General features: G+C 36.2%; 1 protein-coding gene and 1 pseudogene across 1 annotated transcript in view; one reads left to right on the top strand and one right to left on the bottom strand.

Annotated features, from left to right (window-relative positions):
• Positions 1–5,590: 5,590 nt before the first annotated feature.
• The window catches only part of C4H8orf89 (chromosome 4 C8orf89 homolog), a 35,432-nt gene continuing 20,267 nt past the window's right edge, over positions 5,591–20,755 (bottom strand). Inside the window, exons 4-9 of the mRNA XM_047725489.1 lie at positions 15,952–16,118; positions 14,192–14,345; positions 11,925–12,020; positions 10,903–10,958; positions 8,313–8,348; positions 5,591–5,891 (exon numbers count right to left, since the gene is read on the bottom strand). Coding sequence (XP_047581445.1) covers positions 5,743–5,891; positions 8,313–8,348; positions 10,903–10,958; positions 11,925–12,020; positions 14,192–14,345; positions 15,952–16,078 — 618 coding nt within the window. The 5' untranslated portion in view covers positions 16,079–16,118 and the 3' untranslated portion in view covers positions 5,591–5,742. The remainder of the gene's footprint in view (positions 5,892–8,312; positions 8,349–10,902; positions 10,959–11,924; positions 12,021–14,191; positions 14,346–15,951; positions 16,119–20,755) is intronic.
• Positions 19,773–19,856, top strand: LOC125099427 (uncharacterized; annotated as a pseudogene).

Genomic DNA, 20,755 nt, shown 5'->3' with positions numbered 1-20,755 from the left:
CCTAGGTTCAAACCCTAGGTCTGCAATTTATGAGCAGTGGGAACGTGGGTAAGTTACCAACTCACTATTTGTCTATAAAATGAGAAAACAATACCTTCACTTTGGCAGTGATAGTGGGGATAGAAATGATGCATATAAAGCATTTATTCAGACTCCTAGGGCCACTGAAACAAATTACCACAAACTGGGTGACTTAAAACAACAAGAATTTGGGGCGCCTAGGTGACTCAGTCATTAAGTATCTGCCTTCAGCTCAGGTCATGATCCCAGGGTCCTGGGATCAAGCCCCACATCAGGCTCCCTGCTCTGCAAGAAGCCTGCTTCTCCCTCTCCCAACTCCCTGTGCTTGTGTTCCCTCTCTCGCGGTCTCTCTCTTTCTGTCAAATAAATAAATGAAATATTTTTTAAAAAACCATCAAGAATTTATCCTTTCAGAGCTCAGAGGCCAGAAAATTAAAATCAAGGTGTTGGAGGGCCACTCTCCTTCCAAAGGCCCTAGGAGAGAATCCCCTCCTTGCTTCTTACAGCTTCCAGGAGTTCCAGGCCATTCTCACCTTGTGGGCAGAAAATTCCAGTCTCTGCTACTATCTTCACATGGTCTCACCCTCTTTTTCTATGTCTCTCTTTTAGGGCCCACCTGGATAATCTAGGATAATCTCATCTCAAAATCTTTGACTTAATGGCATAGACACTTTTCCCAAATAAGGTCATATTCACAGCTTCCAGGGATGAAGAACATGGATTACCTTTAGGAGGGAGGGGGCAGACACCATTTAATCCACCACAGCATCTAATATATACCCAGCATAGAGCAACCACTCAATATATAAGCCTCTGCTCAATAATTAGCTGCTAGAATAATAGTTATTATTACTATTCTGAGCGTGGAAGAACAGGGCTTTCAACCCCCTCACCTGTCCTTCCTTCTTTCCTAGTCTCACTCCTGGTGGGAAGAGACACTAACCTGAATAACACATCAAAGCAGTGTTATGGGAGTGACCATATTTACCAGGAGGGGTGTGTGCTTGTCTTATAGGTGTTCTGCCATGACAAATCTAAAAGACCAAGTCTACCTCTAAAGAAGACTGTTTATAAGCCACCATCTTCTCATCTTCTCAGGAAAAGTTATCTCCAGAGCCTTGACCTCCCACTAAAGAGGGAGCCAAGATGGGGATGGGGGGTGGAAGGACTAAAAACAAAGAGGGAGAAGACCAAGGAGGGAGAAATCCCCAAATGCCTGATTCAAGCTGACTGTGCAGGAAAAGGAACAAATATTTGCTGGCATTATTTGGACTTCTTATGCATTCCTTATGAGATGCTGGTAAGTATTTTAATAAAGATGGACTACAGCTGCACACCTGAGCCTCCTCCCAATCCAGTCCAACTCCTACACTTAAAAGCTTTCCAGTCTCCTCTTTTCCCTTCCTACATCTTAGATTTTTCAGGGTACATGGTATATTCAAGCTTTCCTCCCCAAGTTCACTTGTTCAAATGCACCTGGAAGGTCCTCCATCTGATTCCTGTTTTGGAGACTTTAGTTGGAGACCAAACAAAAACAAGAGGGCTTGGTGGGAGTGGAGACGAGGTCAAATGGCCTCTGAATTCTGTGGGGTTTGTTGATTTCTTGGGCTTCACATTACTCTCCATATCCTTCCCTCAGTCCCTCTATCCTTTCACCATCCTTTGTTCAACCCTGTTCCCATGCTTTAGATCCAATCCTCACATCAGAGAAGTCAGCCAAAACCCAGTCTCACTCCCAGACTCTAGGTCAGCCTCAGTCTTATTCAATAGGAAAGTCTGGAAGGCAGAGTGGAGTAGCATCTCAACATTCGTTCCTGGTTGTAATCCATGGACTATTTGTAACTTGTGATCTTTGCTGGTTGTTCCCCATTTGCTTACCCCAAATCTGCTCTCTGTCACCCTGATCTTACCTCAAATCTGCTCTCTGTCACCCTGACTCCTGTGGAATGCCTCACATAGTTCTATATCATCTGCAAAAATACAGAGAAAGACATACACTTGATTTTATTTACGACTGGTGAGATTTGAGGTACTTTTTGAATTTTCTTCTTCTTCACTGTTGAAATTCCTGAAAATGAAAATTATTCTTCCAAAAATACTGAAGTGATTTTTCTAGTAAAAAAAAAAAAAAAAAAAACAGAACAAACAGAAAAACGCAAATCCTCAATTCACTAATTTGACCAGAATAATCAGGATCTGTGTACCAGCTCACACCAACCAGATTCACAGAGGAATCAGAATTATAGTACGTTAATTAACATACCCAATCCTAGATTTAAGATACATCATCCAAAGAAGGCACTAACTTTTGGGGGACTATATTTACTCAGGATTTTAAACTACATATTAGAGGGTTGCTTAATAGAAGATATTCTCTAATAGGGTTAGAGAAAAGACAGTAGGTCTATTTTTTTTTTTAGGGAATTTCTTTGAAATTGTCATTGGCTAATGATTTGTCCTTCGCTGAAGCAATTATTCTTTGTAAAGAACTGTTTTTCTCACACCTAAAATCAAGACTCCATCTTCCCATCTAAATATTTACTAGAAGGTACAGTTTCCCAAGACTATGATTAATATCACTGTCACTGGAGGACTTTCCAAATCACAAATGCAAAAAGGTCATTTCTGGCAAGATCATCTTCAACTCAAACATAAATTTAACATCCATGGTAGCTACGATATCAGAAGTTGGCATCTCATACTTATCTCTGCAACCTTGGGTTTATCTCATTAGGGGGGTGGTTGAACCTTCCCGGTACTGAATACATCCTGTTCATGAGGAACAAAAAGAGTACGTGCAATATAAGGAAGTAGAGCCTGGGGGAGCTTTTAACTTTTTGAAAATTTAATGAAAAACATAAGTTAAATTAAATTTAATCCAAGACTTAAAAAGTGATTAATTATTGTCAGTAGATCTCATATATTTCTTTATTAGAAAGAAATAAACATTCCACTCGTTTCTTTCATTGACTTGGGTTGAACTTTTTCGTGGGGGAGAAGGAGGCAGAGATTTTTACTCCACTAGTATAAATGCTACAGGATGTTTTAGTGTCATAATTTAGAAACTCAACCGAAGACCAGGAGATATTCCTCTCTGGGCAAGGACTGTCTTCCTCTAAATTTTAAGTAACTAAATCATGTATCACATAAATTTAAGTTTTTAAAAAAATTATAATTCTATTAAGTTTATGTATATGAGCTTTGAATCCTAGTAGGTTAGATTTCTAGCTCTCCTATTTTCCAGCTACAGACTCAGTGCAAAATAAAAATCCTTTATTTACTTCATTTATAAACAGCAAAAATGTCACTTATGTACTTTTTAGGGTTTTCCTAATGCTTACAAAGTAATATAAAATGTTGAGAGTACATACTAGGAGCTGAATAAATGAAACCATTTGATATCAAGATGTTTAGAAGGGCTCATCAAATTTTCGTTTGAGAGTAGCTTTTCTCCTGTTTCCCATTTCTCAAATTACTGACCACATATTGAGTAGTTGATCAGCAAGACGAAGTGAGTACAGGTTAATATCTAAGCCATTTTCAATTGAAATTCAGAGGTAAGCACAAACATATCCACTTACGTTTACTTGGCTATCTTCCAGGAATGAATGCACTGTAATAATGCATACAAACACATACATATTCATAATGTATTTACACATTAATATAAAGCATTCAAGGACATAGAACATGTTCAGTCTCCCACATCTGTTTTTGTCTTCTTCCTATTTCCTTCCATCCCTTAGGAATCTGGGCTCTCTTCTCTTACTTTTTTTTTTTTTTTTTAAATCAGGAGAACCATGGGCTTTGCTAGCCAAATGTTTCTCCAAGATCTAGGTCCTGTCAGTATCTTTTTCCAGAGCCAGAGACTGCTTCCAACTACTTATTTGGCATCTCCGTCCTGATGGCACCCTAAATGGACTATACCCAAAGTTGCATTCATCATTTTATTCCTCCCAAATAGCATCTCCTTCAGAGAATCTTATGTCTAAAATTGGAAATGAACTGGTTTTGACTCTTCCTCTCCTGATACCCTATGCTAACCGGTTAATTTGAAGTCCTTTGCCACAACGTCTTAATTATCTAGTCTCTCCTTCCCATTCCCGTTTCTACCTTTCTACTGAGAAAGTCTCACCTCAAGTTTTATAACAACATCCTAAATGCTTTCCCTACCTCCAGCCCCCTTCCATTATAACCTGGCCTTCAGGTTATAACCTGCATGAACCTTCCTAAATCACAAATGCAATAATTTGCTTTCATTCTCAAAATCTGCCATTGTGAAACAGAGCAAATACAAACTTAGGCTTGGCATCTGAGGTTTCCTACCAGGTGTCACCAGGTTATCTTTTGAGCTGTATCACCCTCAATTCTTTTGACCCTGAGAGAGCATAAATGAATGGCCCCACAAAGGCAGATCTAGTTTGCCCGTGTAATTTTCTTTGACCCACAGATGTTTTTATACATATGGAATTAGTTGCTTATTTCCCTTAGTGGCTCACATTTACACATTGCCACATGGCACAAAGCTAGGCAGGGAGTAGCCTCTTAAATGGAGAAACATGCCCCGGTTCACCCACAGCCTTCATCTGATTGGTGCTCTACCTCTTGATCTGGTCCTGGCTGGGTGCCTATAACCATGTGAATTGATGACACTTCCCCTATACTACCTAGTGTCCCCATCAAATCCATCATTCCCAAATGCAGAGCATATCTTTGCTTATGTTATTCCATCTTTCTAGAAATGCTCTCTCCCTCCATCTTTCCTGTCTTTAAGGTTCATTTCAAACACTGTTACCTTCTGTGAAGCTTTCTCTGACCACCCTGCTGGATGTTACTGCCCTGATTTTGAAGCTCTGTAATACTTTGTAGTTCTTTTCTCTTATGGCCTGTATCCCACTCTTCACTGGATCAGTCATTGGTATCCTTGATTTCTTCCCATATCTCAGGGACGTGTATTGATGGATGTGTATCCCCCACTCCTCAAGGCTTTCTGAAGGTAGGGTTTTTCTCTTGACCTAGACCTTTCTTCCTCCTCCCTACAGAGATGGAGCAAGTCTCCATCTCTCCCCTCAGGGTTAAGCCTGTCCACACAGTGGAAATGACTTGCCCTACTTGGCAGAAAAAGCCCTGATGTGGTGGGTGAGCTTGTCAATAATGCTTGAATGTGTACATTTGTCCAATTCTGAAGTTCAGGATTAGGAGCCCCATTGTTGCCACATATCTAAGACAGGATTTTCCTTCCAGGTTTTAGCAGCAAACAAAGCTAATATTTTCATCTGCTCGAATACTTCTCTCACAACTGTTTTCAAACTCAAGCAGGGAAAAGGAAGGATTCATATCCGGCATCATTAATCCCAATAATGATTCACTCTGTCTTGAATCTTCTGCAGCAGCTAGCAATGTCATTCACTGTACAGACAGGCACTCAAAACACATGTATCAAATTGAATTGAAGGATATAGTCAATGTATATAAAATTCATGGAATGTAATTTCTCTCATGTTATGTCCCCCCAAACCATAACTTAAATGTCTTTTTGTAGCTGTTAATGAAAAGCAAATGCTTCTGTATATTACATAAAATATTTATTTCTTATTTACACTTCCATTTTTATGTAAATCATTGCACATCATACCACATATCAAAAAAAGAAAAAGAAAGGAAAAAATATATAAACCTTAGACATCAGTGAAGAAAGCATCGCATGTGATGTGATACTTATCAGCAGTCTCGCAGGTCTCGTTTCTTGCTCTTTTTGGATTTTCTAGTAGTTTCTTGACGAATGGTATCATACTCCAATATGGCCATTTTGGAAAGTCTCTGTAAGTATTGAGATGATGCTCCAGCAAGAGGATCACTGAAGCCGGAAACTGTGAAGAAAAATAAATCATCTATTAAAGTTAAGCACATAATATTTTCTAAATGATATTTAGATATTTAGATTCTAAAATAGAGGGCAAACAAAATCTCTCTTCCTCAAATGACCATTAAACACAGCTAGTTCTTGATATATCACATTCGATGAAGTAAAAATAGAAAGTACTTTCTAAAGTAACGTGATATCAAGTCATCTCAAAACTATTTAACTAGGGGTGCCTGTGTGGCTCAGTCAGTTGGGTGTCTGACTATTGATTTGGTTCAGATCATGATCTCAGGGTCAAGGGATTGAGCCCTGAGTAGAACTTCACTCAGCAGGGTGTGGGAGTAGGTCTCTCTCCCTCTCTGGTTCTCCCCCCTCTCATGATCTCTCTCAAATAAATAAATATTTTTTTAAATGTAGCTAAAAAACTATACTGTTTGTATTTAATTATATAAAACTCAATCTGAGTCTATAATGTACTTTTTAAAACATGGGGTGGCTGTGGAATTTATTCCAAAGCAAAAGATACAGTCTCCGTAAATAATTAACTTGTTTTATACCTTGCATGCTCATCAAGTTATTTTCTCCAAACATACCATTTCTCATAAATGCTAAGTTTAGTAAAATAGTAGAATTGTAAAGGAAAATGAATCATTCATTAACTGAAAAGCATTACTCAAGTTTCTATTATGGAGTGGTAGTAATAATAAGAAGAGATATATCAAATGATCTCTTTGTGTCAAGTACTTACATTTATTCCAGCCACACAATACTATGAAGTAGGCAACTAGTACTATCTTGGATCACAGATATAAAAAGAAGATTTAATGGTGTTAAAAAACTTGCCCAAGGGCAAAGGATTTGAATTCAGATTCATCAAATTCAAACTTCCCATGCAATCACTACATATTGCCCTAAATATGTAAAGATGAATAAATACTTCTATTTCAAAACATATAAAACTTTGAAAATAATATACTGATTCAAACTGTTTTAAAATATTATTTAATTTCAAATGGTGAAGTGTCAAAAAAGCTATCTAAAGTTCTCTATTGTGGTTATTTTTGGTTTGTTTTGTTATTTGAGTGTATAACATAAGTAGGAAGTTCAGAGAAAGAGGGAGCATGGAGGGGAATAATATGATTGGGATACCTGTTCTTAGTGGTATAATGAACCTGACACTTAGAAAAACTCTCTGGCTACAAATAAACTGGATTCTAGGTATTAAGCAAATGTCAAAAAACTTCAAAAATCTTCAAAACTTCATACAAACCAATGCAATTAAGTTGGAAGTTGTTAACAATAAGATAAATTTAAAATTCTCAAAGAGAAATTTAAACAACACATTCTAGATTACTCATCAGTCAAAAAAGAAATCAAAATAAGCATTAAAATATTCATAACTAAATTATAAAGAAAATATTACAAAGCTTGTGTAATACAGCAGAAGTTATACATAGACAGGTTTATACCTCAAATTTCTATGTTAGAAAAGAAGGTTTGAAAATTAAAATTTTAGGTATAAGATACACATTGGGAAAATAATACACCCAAAGAACATAATAGAAGAAAAATAATATAGGAAAGAGAAGAAATCAATAAAGTAGAAAACAAATTTACATTAAGAAATATTTTTTAGAAGATGAGTTCTTCATTGAAGAGAATGATAAAGAAGAAAAGTCTCTGGTGAGATTAATCAGAATAAAACACAGCACAAATAAATAACATTAAAAGAAGAGGGACACATAGAGCGTGTGACTCTTGATCTCAGGGTTGTGAGTACAAGCCCCACATTGGGCGACTGGGTGTAGAGATTATTTAAAAATAAAATCTCAAGGGGCGCCTGGGTGGCTCAGTTGGTTAAGCAGCTGCCTTCGGCTCAGGTCATGATCCCGGCGTCCTGGGATCAAGTCCCGCATCGGGCTCCTTGCTCGGCGGGGAGCCTGCTTCTCCCTCTGCCTCTGCCTGCCATTCTGTCTGCCTGTGCTTGCTCTCTCTCCCTCTCTCTCTGATAAATAAATAAAAAATCTTTAAAAAAAAATAAATAAATAAAATAAAATAAAATCTCAAAAAAAAAAAAAAAAAGGGATGTCTGGGTAGCTCAATCCGTTGAGTGTCTGCCTTTGGCTCAGGTCATGGTCTCAGGGTCCTGGGACTGAGTCCCATGTCAGGTTCCCTGCTCAGCAGGGAGTCTGCTTCTCCCTTTCCCTCTGCCCCTACCCCTGCTTGTCCTTTCTCTCTCTGTTTCCCTGACAAATAAACAAAATCTTTAAAAAATAAGTGAAAAGACTGATTACATGGAATTACATGGAAATAAAAAACTTCAAAAAGAAAGAAGAGGGATAGAAGTACAGATTAAACAAAAGCTCAACTTTATGCCAATATATCTGAAAACAGACAAAATGCAAAAAATTTTAGAAATATAACTTACCAAAGTTGATTGAAGAATTAGAATGCCTTAAAAATCCTAAAATTAAAATGGTTGAATCAATATTAAAGTAAAAATTCTTGCTTTTTTTTTTTTTTTTAATTTATTTGACAGAGATCACAAGTAGGCAGAGAAGCAGGCAGAGAGAGGAGGAAGCAGGCTCCCTGCTGAGCAGAGAGCCCGACGTGGGGCTCGATCCCAGGACCCTGGGATCATGACCTGAGCAGAAGGCAGAGGCTTATCCCTCTGAGCCACCCAGGCGCCCCAAAATTCTTGCTTTGTTGTCTATTTTGTTTGATGTTAGTGTACCTACACTTCTTTCTTTTAATTAATGTTTGCATGATTTGTATTTTTCCCACCTTGCACTTTTGATCTTTCTTGCTCTTAAATTTAAGGTATGCCTCTTGCAAGCAACATATATTTTTCTCAGTCTGATACTTTGTGTTTTTCATTGAAATACTTAGTCTGTTTACATATAATGTAATTGTTGTTTTGTTTAATTTTGAATCTTTAATCTTGCTAATTGTTTTCTATTTGTCCTGTATGCTTTATGTTTCTTTTTCCCTCCTTTCTTGTCCTCTTTTGAAATGATCAAGTTTTTTTCTCATTTTATATTTCCCCTCTATATTAGCTTGTTACTTGTATTATTTTATTATTCTTTTACTGGTTATCATACAGAATATCATGTGTCTCTTTGACATATTACAATCTACTTTAAATTAGTTATTCTACCATTTTTTCAGATAATGGGAGTATGTTACAACATTTTAACTCCACATAGGCCCCATCCTACCTCTGTGCTACTATTTTCAAGTATTTTATCTCTACATAGATTTTAAACTTCATAATACTACTGCTACTGCTTCTCATTCTTTAGCAGTTGTACTTCCTTTTTGTATCACTTCTTCCTTAATATTTTTTAGTGAAGCTCTGCAGACAATAAATTCTCTCAACTTCTATTTGAATGAAAATGTATTTGTTTCACCTTTAATTTTAAGGGTATTTTCACTGGGTATCCAATTCAAGTTTGGCAGTTATCTCTTTTAGCCTTTGAAAATGCTATTCCACTGTCTTCTTGCTTCCATTGTCTACATTTAAAAAGTCAGTTGTATGTCTTACCAGTGCACCTTTGAAGGTAACCTGTCTTCTCTGTTTTCTTGTTTTGTGTTTTTTTTTTTTTAACTTAGTCTTTTTATTATGATGTGCCTAGCTGTGGTTTTCTTTGTTTCTATTCTGCTGAGGACTCTCAGAACTTCTTGAATCCTTGGCTTTCTATTTTTCATCAAAATTGGGAACTTATCAGTCAGTATGTAAATACTGTTTCTGTCCTAACCTTTTCATTCTGGAATTAGAATTATGCATGTGTAAAGCGGGTTTATCTCGTCACATGATGACTTGCACACTGTCTTCTATATATATTATCTTTTTTCTTCCTCCACTTTAATTGGGTATTTTCTAATGATCTTGCATTTTACAAATCCTTTCATCTGTTGCTTTCCATCTCTCCCCCAACTTTATTGCAGTATATTTCACAAATAAAAATTGTGTATATTTATGGTTTACAACAAGATGAACTGATATACATATATACTGTGAAGTGATTACTGCAGTTAAGTTAATTAACACATCTATCACCTCACATAGTTACTTTTTCTGGGAAAGTAACTCGTTCTCATCTGGGAAGACAAGAACACTTGAGACTTGCTCTCTTAGCAGATTTCAGTATACAATTTACTATTATTAACTATAGTCACCATGCTCTACATTGGATCCCCAGAACTTATTAATCTTAGAACTATAATTTTGTACCATCATCTCCCCATTTGCCCCACTCAAAACTGTGGTAACCACCATTCTATTCTGTATGTCTGACTTTTTTTATTTTTTATTTTTATTTTTTTAAGATTCTGCATCTAAGTGATTGATTCCATTAGGAACAAAGTTCCATGAAGCATTTGTCTTTCTCTGTATGGCTTAATTCACTAAGCATAATGCCCTGTGGGTTTAACCATATTGTCACAGACAACAGATTTCTTTTTTTACTGCTATATAATACAGGTATCCCAGCTTTTCAAAAGTTCATGTTAAGCCATTTTACTTCTATGAAAGACCTACAATAGCACCTGTCTTTGCTAATTGCCAAGAAATCCAATAGAGTTTTTTCATTTTGATTTTAGAAAGGTAAAAGCTGAAAATAGTGTTCAGTGTTTGTTTTGCAGTGAGCCATTATAGAGGTAGCACATGCCCTGACCAGTGAGAGCGACACCATCAAGCTCCATCCTGAGCTATACTCAGCATCTCAGCATCAAGCTGCCACAGCTTTGAAAAATTTCAAAGGTCAGAAACTCAAAGCAAGACTAGCATGCAGACCATGCAATGGTCCACATGAGAGATGATGAGGGCCTATCCCAAGGTCCTGAGATAATAAAGGTATGTGTATAAACATCCACTATGTTTATAAGATAAACAAAGCTTCAAGAAACATTAAAAAGAACAAAGCAATTAAACCAGGGGAAATAAAGGAAGTTAAAAAGAGTAAGTATGGGACAACCTAATAAGACATGTGGTGGGAGAAGAAAATGAGCCAACTTACCCTTTGGTTTCTCCTGAAGTGGTACCACAATGCGGGCTTCCTTAGTCTTCCTTATCCTAAAATTACATATTATCATAAAATCACCTTTATGTAAATCCAGGATAGATTAATTATAAAATACAATAAGAGACAAGAAGCTGCCTTTAGCAAAACTCACTTTGCAAAGGACATCACATGGAAAGTAAATAAACATTAAAGAAAGTGAACTCATTCCACCATACCTGATCCAATCAGAAGCAGATAGGAACAACTCAACATCTTAGGTTTTGCTAATAAATTTTACCTGTAGATAAGTGTAATGCCTAATTTTCCCCATATTTATCTTTATCTTAACTTTCTCCAAGTATAATTCAGGGAATGCTAAGAGGAAGGGAATCAAGATTAAATTAAAAAGGTATCTAGACAGGCCGATACTAACTATTGCTTATTTGTGTACCTTTTATTTGTTAATCACCACAATCTGAATTTTATCTTAATTAACTTTTGTTCCTACTGGGAACAGACCTACATAACAAGTGGGTTATTAGAGGAAGTATGTCACCACCGAACCTGCCGTAGGTGAGATAATCCATAAGAACTGCAAATTTCCTGTAACTATATTAAACTTTAGAAGTCAGCCAAAACTTTTAAATGCCCTTCACCTCTAGGATTACTACTATCAGTTACATTACCAGAGTGTGCCTTGAGAGTCATTTAAAATGTATGATTATAATTAAAGAAATCTGAGGGGTGCCTGGGTGGCTCAGTTGGTTCAGCGTCTACTTTCAGCTCAGGTCATGATCCCGGGTTCCTGGGATCCAGCCCCACATTGAATTCCCTCTGCTCTGTGGGGAGCCTGTTTTTCCCTCTCCCTTTCCCTGCCACTCCCCATGCTTGTGCTCTCTCTCTGTCAAATAAATAGATACAAAATCTTTAAAAAAATTAAAAAAAAAAAATCAGCATTTTTAAAACAAATATTCACATATGGAAGGAAAAAGGTGGGAAGGGGTTGTACACAAGATGAACAAAAATGTGTTACTTCCCTGCTATGCCACGGCTTTTCGTTCACGGGGCGCTGTGCAATGTGCAGAGGAGAATAAAACACATGCACGCAACTTGACATGTTCTCACTAGACTGGCTAAAATAAAGACACTTGTTTCAAAGACAGGGAAAAGAACTAACATTTATGTTGACCAAGCACTTCATAAACATTATGGCACATAGCCACCACTCTTCCACTTTGTATATGAACAGCACTTGTCATAACATGAATTTAACGTATCAAATTATCCTTCCCTGGTTAGGCAAATTCACACTCAAGTCAATGTAAAATGGCGAGGAATCATTTCACAAACAGCCAAATTGCAAATGAAAGAAAAATGAAACAGAGTGAAAACAGTAGGAAGCCAAAGGAAGACTTAAGATTAAGAAGTAGTTGGGCTAATTCAAAGGGAGCTTTCTGGGTTTCCAGTTTCTTACAGATGAGCATGTGCACCGAAAGAAGAGTAACAAGACTGCTCTGTACTGAGACAAGTGTACTGCCAGACTTAGCCCTACACCCTCCTCAAAGGGTCCTGAGACTCCCAATGAGAATGCCAAGGGTCAGGTAAGGGCTGGGGACATGGGGGTCTCAGTAAGGATGGAAAGTCTCTGTCCTTAAGTAGGTTTTATACTGTGTTTCCAGCTGTCTCTGTTCTTTCTACATCCCTGCCATCCCTCCTATTTACCCGTTACCATTTATTCCACTAGCAACTCGCTCGCTCTCTTCCACCATTGCTGATTCTGCCTTATTTCATTATAATCTCGTGGAAGAAAGAGTAATTTTGCTTTTCATATTTTTACAGCTTGGAAATCTGTCCTCGGATAATATTAAAAATGATAGGGAATGGTTTGGGGGCACCTGGGTGGCTCAATGGGTTGGGCCTCTGCCGTTGGCTCGGGTCATGATCTCAGGGTCCTGGAATCGAGGACTGCGTCGGGCTCTCTGCTTGGCCAAGAGCCTGCTTCCCCCCCCTGCTGCCTGCCTCTCTGCCTACTTGTGATCTCTCTCTCTGTCAAAGAAATAAATAAAATCTTAAAAAATGATAGGGAATGATTAAAGAAACTATGGATCCATTAATGAGATACAATGTAGCCAGTAAAGACTGTTTGAAGATCATGCAGTGACATGAAAAAATGAGTATGTGTAATAATAAGTTAAAAAGGCAAAATAAAAAATCGTAAGTACACTAAGATCATAAGAAAACAAAGTCCACAAAAATGAAGAAGAAAAGAAGAGAGCAAACACCCAACAAGAAAAGTCGATACGTTACAATGGGTAAATTATCAAAATACTATTTATCTTTTTTTGCTCCAAATTTTCTGTGAAGTTCTTATGCGTTTTCATAATTTAGTAAATTATGCATAACTTTTCATTTTTAGTGTCATTTTATATGACCAAAACTTATTTCAAGAGTAATTAACAAGAACAACACCAGGGAAAAATATATTCTAAAACTCCTATGTTTGTGTGCTGTGTGTAACTGGCTGACTTTAAAGCTCAGGAAATATGAAAATACAAAATTTCCCCTAAGGAAAGTAGCAACTCAGACTACTATCAATGCAGCATCTCTTTTTTTTTTTTTTTTTAAGGCTGCCAAAGTGAATAAGTCCTAGATATTCAATAGACACCTGATGAATAAATAAATAAACCAAAGCAGCCACCAAATCAAATATGAGACCGTCTTACTAATTTCTAGATCCTTTTGGAGAAAGGGGATTTCTTTTAATGGTATGCCAGCCAGCCTAATTTATAAAAAGGAAGGTAATTATGATAATGGCTTTAAATGCCAATATTCAAAGTGAGTCGGACTTTTCTGGCTGACGCCTCCTTGTCCACTCGTCAGCTCTGGTCTTCTTCAGGCTGTCATCTCATTTAGAACCTGCCCTCGCATGACGTCACTCAAACTAGAGACGAAACCCGAGGTACTATATTCATCGTACAGAAACCTGTTAACATTGCAGAGACTTCATTTAATTTTATTGCTAAAAATTCCGATATTCTCATGGGCAATCTACACTAGAGCAGCAGATATTTTTAAAAGGAAGTCCTTAAGTCCTTTCTGCAATTGTCCCTTTGAAAACTGAGAAACGGCTTACTTGTCAAACTGACTAAAATTGCTACCTAGACTAAAACAGAGATCCTTTATGAAAACAAATATCAGTGGGCAAGAAAGAGCTTCCACTCACTAGGCAGGAAGACCTCTCCATTTAGCAGTTATTACTACAGATGCGAGTGGAAGGCAAGAGAACTGAATAGCAATGGTCTACCTGACTGGACACATCTCGGGGTCAGCCTGCAGCAGTCTCGGACGAACTTCCAGTGGAGTTGAACTTACACTTTTTGGGCAACTCTGCAGTCCTGGTAAATACGGCATCTTGACACATTCTTTGAACTCTTCTAGACCAAAGGCTGTGGTGTATTCTAATTAAAAATGGTATCATAATTAATGGTATTATTTCTTGATGAAATGTATATAACTTCTTTTACTACATACTAAAATGCATAATACAATATACTCAGTCATTAAGAAGAGAAAATAAAGCTACTGTCCTTTATCTAGTATCTTTCCCAAGTCGAATAAGGAAAAAGGGCATGTTCACAGATCTCCTACAGTTGTCCCTGTCTTCTGCCCTCATTATTTTATATAATTAGAATTTCCAGAATATTAGAGATATTCACATTGAAATAGAGTTTAAAAGCATTTTTAAGAGTCTAATATTATCTGCTACTTTAAACCTTTCTACCTTCTTGCTTTTATGTAAATAAGAGGTGTAAATACATGATTATTTAGTTAACAATGAGACATAAAAGAATTTTTTTCAGGCATTGATTTTAATTTTCTCAGGGGCGCCTGCATGGCTCAGTGGTTAAGTGTCTGCTGTCAGCTCAGGTCATGATCCCAAGATCCTGGGATAGAGCCCCACATCGGGCTCCCTGCTCAATGGAGAGTCTGCCTCTCCCTCTCTCCTTCTCCCTCCGTTGCTCCCCCCCCTGCTTGTTCTCTCTCTCTGTGAAATAAGTAAATAAATGAAATCTTTAAAAAATGATAATTTTCTCTCTGCAAAATTTCACAGCAAACCTATAAACACTAACATTGAAGCATCAAGATTTCTTCTTCTACTGACCTCACATAAAAGAGATTGTCAAATTATTTAAAAACAAAACAAAATGAAGTCTAGCACAGTAATAAAAATAGTATTTAATGGGACTGGAGTTATATTAAATCCTCCAAATGCTATTTTGCTACCTTTGATTTTTCTTCTTCTGGAAAAAAAAAGTTTCTCCTGATCAAAAAACATACAAATTCTCTTTCAGGCAATTTAGGGGTAAAAGGACAGGTAAACTTATGTTTTCTGAGTATCTTAATGGGAATACAGTGGAAAAGTTGGGAAAAATAGAGCAATACACTCAAAACCAGGAGTGATGACATGGTTGGGAGTTTGGATTTTACTCTTTTCAAGAATACATCTCTATTTATAAAGCTGAAGGCAGAATTCAGGATAAACAAGAAATACAATTGGAATTTGAAAATTTGAAGTATAACTGAAATTAAACTATTAATATATTCATACACATGTCAAAATTCCTCAAATTAGTCCTTACTGAGCAAGGGTAGAATAAAAAATACTTTCCACGTAACTCACACAAAAAATAAAGTTCTGGTTAGAATTATGAATACAAAAAGATGCTATTAAAGATTTGGGTTTCTTAAAACACAAAAATCAACTTGAGAGGCTTAAAAACAAAATTTGTGAAAAGTAATATGACCCAACAGAGGTAGTACTGCACTGATGCCAAGAGAAGTAGTTCTTTAAAATTTGTTTCCATCATGAGTTACAGAATTTTATTAAGTAAATTAATTTTAATTTGCTTCCATTTTTATTTTCCATAAACTTAGGATATTATCCTTCCATAAATGTTATAAAAATTATAAGATGTCTCCTGACTGCTTAAAAAAATATATGTGTTAGTTTAAGGCACTATTTCTATATTTTCTTCAGTAAAATAACTGTAAAGATAAACTTACCTTTCTTCATCTTTTGTGTTTCTAAAACTGCTTTCCTCCAACTACTCTCAAAAAGAAAACAACTGTCAAAGGAATTTCTGGTAACATTGGAAGTATCAAATTTGATTTCCGGAGACAGGACTGGCATTTTTTCTCCTTTCAACAGTGCTGATGTAAGTGAGATTCTGCTTCAAATTCAGGACACACACACACACAAAACCAACACAAAAAAACATATTTAGAGATAAATATTTTTTCTGATTTGTTTTCTCATACAGATTAAATATTAACATAGACTTACATGGAAAGTTCACTTATAACATGTAAATGATTTTAAAGTAAGTGGCCTTTAATAATATAGCTAAAATTGGTAGTAAAAGTTCCTTCTTTTAAATATTTTAATACGTTCTTCAACTCCCAGGGCACAGATATTTAGCAATATAAAAAATTTGAAGTTCAACAGCAATTATGGGGCACAAGACAATAAAATGTTTAGGATTCTCTCAAATATATTACTGTTATACACAACGACTAAGTGGGACTTATCTCTGGGAGGCAAGGATGGTTCAACACAGAAAAATTAATGTGATATACCACTTTAAAAGAATAAAGGATTAAAAAGTCACATGATCATCTCAATGGATACAGAAAAGGCATTTGATAAAATTCAACAGTCTCAACAAAGACAAAGAAATAAAGACAAAGAGATAAAAGACAAAGACAAAGAGATTAAAACCTCTCAACAAACTAGGAATAGAGAGAAATTAACTCAACATAATAAAGGCATGTAAAGTCCACAGTTAACTTCACAATCAATGGTGAAGAATCAAGATGTTTTCCTCTAAGATAAGGAATAAAGCAAGGATGAACACTCTTACCACTTCTATTCAACTCTAAGTCCTAGCCAGAGCAATGAGGAAAGAAATGGAACTCAGACTGGAAAAGCAACAGTAAAACTGTCCCTGTTTACAGATGTCATGATCTTAAATATGTAGAAAATCCTACAGACTCCACCAAAAAAATCACTTGTACTTTTATACACTCAATAAACTATCTGAAAAGGAAATTAGGAAAACAATCCAATTTACAATAGTATCAAAAAGAAGAAAATACTTAGGAATAAACTTAGCTAAGGAATGAACAAATTATACACTGAAAAACACTGATGAAAAATTAAAGAAGACACAAGCAGAAAGACATTCTATGTTCACAAATCAGAAAACTTAATTTTGTCAAGATAGCCATACTACCAAAAATGATCTACAGATCAATACAATTGAAATCCCAATGGCATCTTTATACAGAAACAGTTAAAAACATTCAAAAATTCATATGGACTCACAAAGGACCCCAGATAGCCAAAACAATCTTGAGACAGAAGATCAAAGCTGGAGGCATCAAACTTGCTAATTTCAAAATATATCACAAAGCTAAGGTAACCAAAACAATATGATAATGGTATAAAAACAGACATATAAGCCACTGGAAGAATAGAATCCAGAAATAAATCAACATATACACAGTCAACTGGTCTTTGACAAGGATGCCAAGGAGTACACAAGAGGGGAAGGATAGTCTCTTCTAACAAACAGCATTGGAAAAACTAGATATCCACATGTGAAAGAATGAAACTGAGTCCTATCTTACACCATAAACAAAAATCAACTCAAAATGGATTAAAGACTTAAACCTAAGACTTAAAACTGTAAAACTCCTATAAGAAAACATAGGGGGAAAAACTTCATGACATTGGTCTTGCAATGATTTTATGGATATGATGCCAAAAGCACAGGAAACAAAAGCAAAAATAGAAAAGTAGGGCCTGCATCAAACTAAAAAGCTTCTGCCCAGCAAAGAAAACGATCAGTAGAGTGAAAAGGAAACCTCTAGTCTGGGAAAAATATTTGCAAATCATATATCTGATAAGGGGTTAATATCCAAAATATGTAACTCCAAAGCAAAAAACAAAACAACAACAAAACAAAACAAAAAACCCTAATAACATGGTTTAGAAATAGGTTTAAGGACTTGAGTAGATATTTCTCCAAAGACATACAAATGGCCAACATGTATATGAAAAGATGCTCTGGCCAAGGCCAAAGAGGTTACTGCCTGTGTTCTCCTCTAGGATTTTGAGATTTCCTGTCTCACACTTAGGTCTTTCATCCATTTTGAATTTATTTTTGTGTATGCTGTAAGGAAGTGGTCCAGTTTCAACAGCATGCTGCTCTCCAGTTTTCCCAACACCGTTTGTTGAAGAGACTATCTTTTTTCCACCGGATATTCTTTCCTGCTTTGTTGAAGATTGGTTGATCATAGAGTTGTGGATCCATTTCTGGGTTTTCTATTCTGTTCCATTGATCTATGCATCTGTTTTTGTGCCAGTACCATACTGTCGTGATAACTACAGTTTTGTAATATGGCTTGAAATCTGGAATCATGATGCCTCCAGCTTTTCTTTTTTCTCTTTTCTTTTCTTTTCTTTTCAGGATTGTATTTGGAATCTTTGTGGCTCCATACAAATTTTAGGATTGTTTGTTCCAGTTCTGCAAAAAATGCTGGTGGTATTTGACAAGGAGTGCATTAAATGTGTAGGTTCCTTTGGGTAGTATAAACATTTTGACAATGTTTGTTCTTCCAATCCATGAGCATGGAATGTTTTTCCATTTCTTTGTATCCTCTTCAATTTCTTTCATCATTTCAGAGGACAGATCTTTTACCTCTTTGATTAGGTTTATTCCTAGGTATCTTATTGTTTTTGGTGCAATTACAAATGGGCTCAATTCCTTGATTTCTTTTTCTGCTGCTTCATTGTTGAGGTACAGATATTCCATCTATCTTTACACTTTGTCAAGGGTTTTTATCAAGAATGGATGCTATAGGGACGCCTGGGTGGCTCAGTTGATTAAGCGGCTGCTTTCGGCTCAGGTCATGATCCCAGCATCCTGGGATCGAGTCCCACATAGGACTCCTTGCTCATCGGGGAGCCTGCTTCTCCCTCTGCCTCTGCCTGCCTGTGCTCGCTTTCTCGCTCTCCCTCTCTCTGACAAATAAATAAATAAAATCTTTAAAAAAAATAAAAAAGAATGGATGCTGTATTTTTCAGATGCTTTTTATGCATCTGTTAAGAGGATCATATGGTTCTTATCTTTTCTTTTTTTAATGTGGTTATCATGTTGACTGATCTGTGAATATTGAACCACCCCTGCAGTCCAGGAATAATCTCACTTGATTGTGGTGAATAATTCTTTTAATGTATTATTGGATCCAATTTGCTCATATCTTTAATTTTTGCATCCATGTTCATCAGGAATATTGGCCTGTGGTTCTCCTTTTTAGTGGGGTTTTTGTCTGGTTTTGGAATCAAAGTAATGCTGACTTTGCAGAAGGAGTTTTCCTTCCATTTCTGTTTTTTTGGAATAGTTTGAGAAGAATAGGTATTAGCTCTTCTTCAACTTCTTACCAGACTAGTAATTCTACTTCTAGCTTGCTAGACACATCACCAGAGACAAGGAAAATAAAAGCAAAAATGACTATTGGGACAACATCAAGATAAAAAGCTTTTGTACAGTGAAGGGAACAGTCAACAAAACTAAAAGGCAGCTTATGGAATGGGAGAAGGTATTTTGGATTTTATATATATATAGATATATAGAGAGAAAGATACAGATTTCACATCAATAAAGAGTAAACAAAACAAAGACCTTGAAGACCTAACTACAAATTGGAAGTATAAGACTTTCATCTAAAAAAAGAAAAAAAAGACACCAAAAAAAGCATTTTCTAGCTCTCTTTACTAAACCTAATAAATAAGGTGTGATTTAAAATAAAAAAGAAAAAGAAGCTTTGTACAGTGGCAGTATCGTAGCCAATGAGGTTTATCTGAGGTGCAATTATTGCTAATTGAAAAAGAAAAGAAAAAAGAAAAACACAAAAACCAACTAGAAATAGCTGATTCCGGGTCTGTGGAAGGAAATGTACAAAATAAGCCTAGAACATTTTGTCATTCCAGAGATCTAGTAATCTGTCAGTAAAGACTATAGCCATGGTAGTCATCAACTTAAAAAGGCTCCAAACTGACCAATAATGAGAGTTATAAACATTAATAAAATATTAACTGCAGTGAATTGAAATATATTAAATATGTATAATACATACATATACAGGCATACCTTGTTTTATTGTGCTTCACTTCATTGCACTTCACAGAAAATTGTTTTGTTGTTGTTGGGTTTTCCTTTTGTTTTGTTTTGTCAAATTTGAAGGTTGCTCCAACCCTTCATGAAGCAAGTCTCTTGGTGCCATTTTTCTGACAGTATTTGCCCATTTCACATCTGTCACGTTTTGCTAATTCTTGCAGTATTTCAAACTTTTTCATTGTCATTATATTTGTCATGGTGATCTGTGATCAGTAATCTGTGATGTTACTATTCCAACTGTTTTGATGTGCAATGAAGCGTGCCCATATAAGACAGCGAACTTAATCACTAAGTGTTGTGTGTGTTCTCACTGCTCCACTGACCAGCTGTTCCTCCATCTCGCTCCCTCTCGACAGGCCTCTTTATTCCCTGAGACACAACAATACTGAAATTAGGCCAATTAATAACCCTACAATGGCCTCTAATTGTTCAAGTGAAAAAAAGAGTCACATGTCTCTCACTAGAAATGATCACACTTAGTAAGGAAGGCAAGTCAAACGCTGAGACATGTTGAAAGCTAGTCCTTGTGTGTCAAACAGTTAGCCAAGTTTAAATGCAAGGGAAAGTTCTTGAAGAAAATTAAAAGTGCTACTCCAGTGAACACACGAATGGTAAGAAAGTGAAAG

The sequence above is a fragment of the Lutra lutra genome, chromosome 4 (genome assembly GCF_902655055.1).
Source record: "Lutra lutra chromosome 4, mLutLut1.2, whole genome shotgun sequence".
Lineage (NCBI taxonomy): Eukaryota > Metazoa > Chordata > Mammalia > Carnivora > Mustelidae > Lutra > Lutra lutra.
This window is presented reverse-complemented; position numbering and strand designations above follow the sequence as displayed.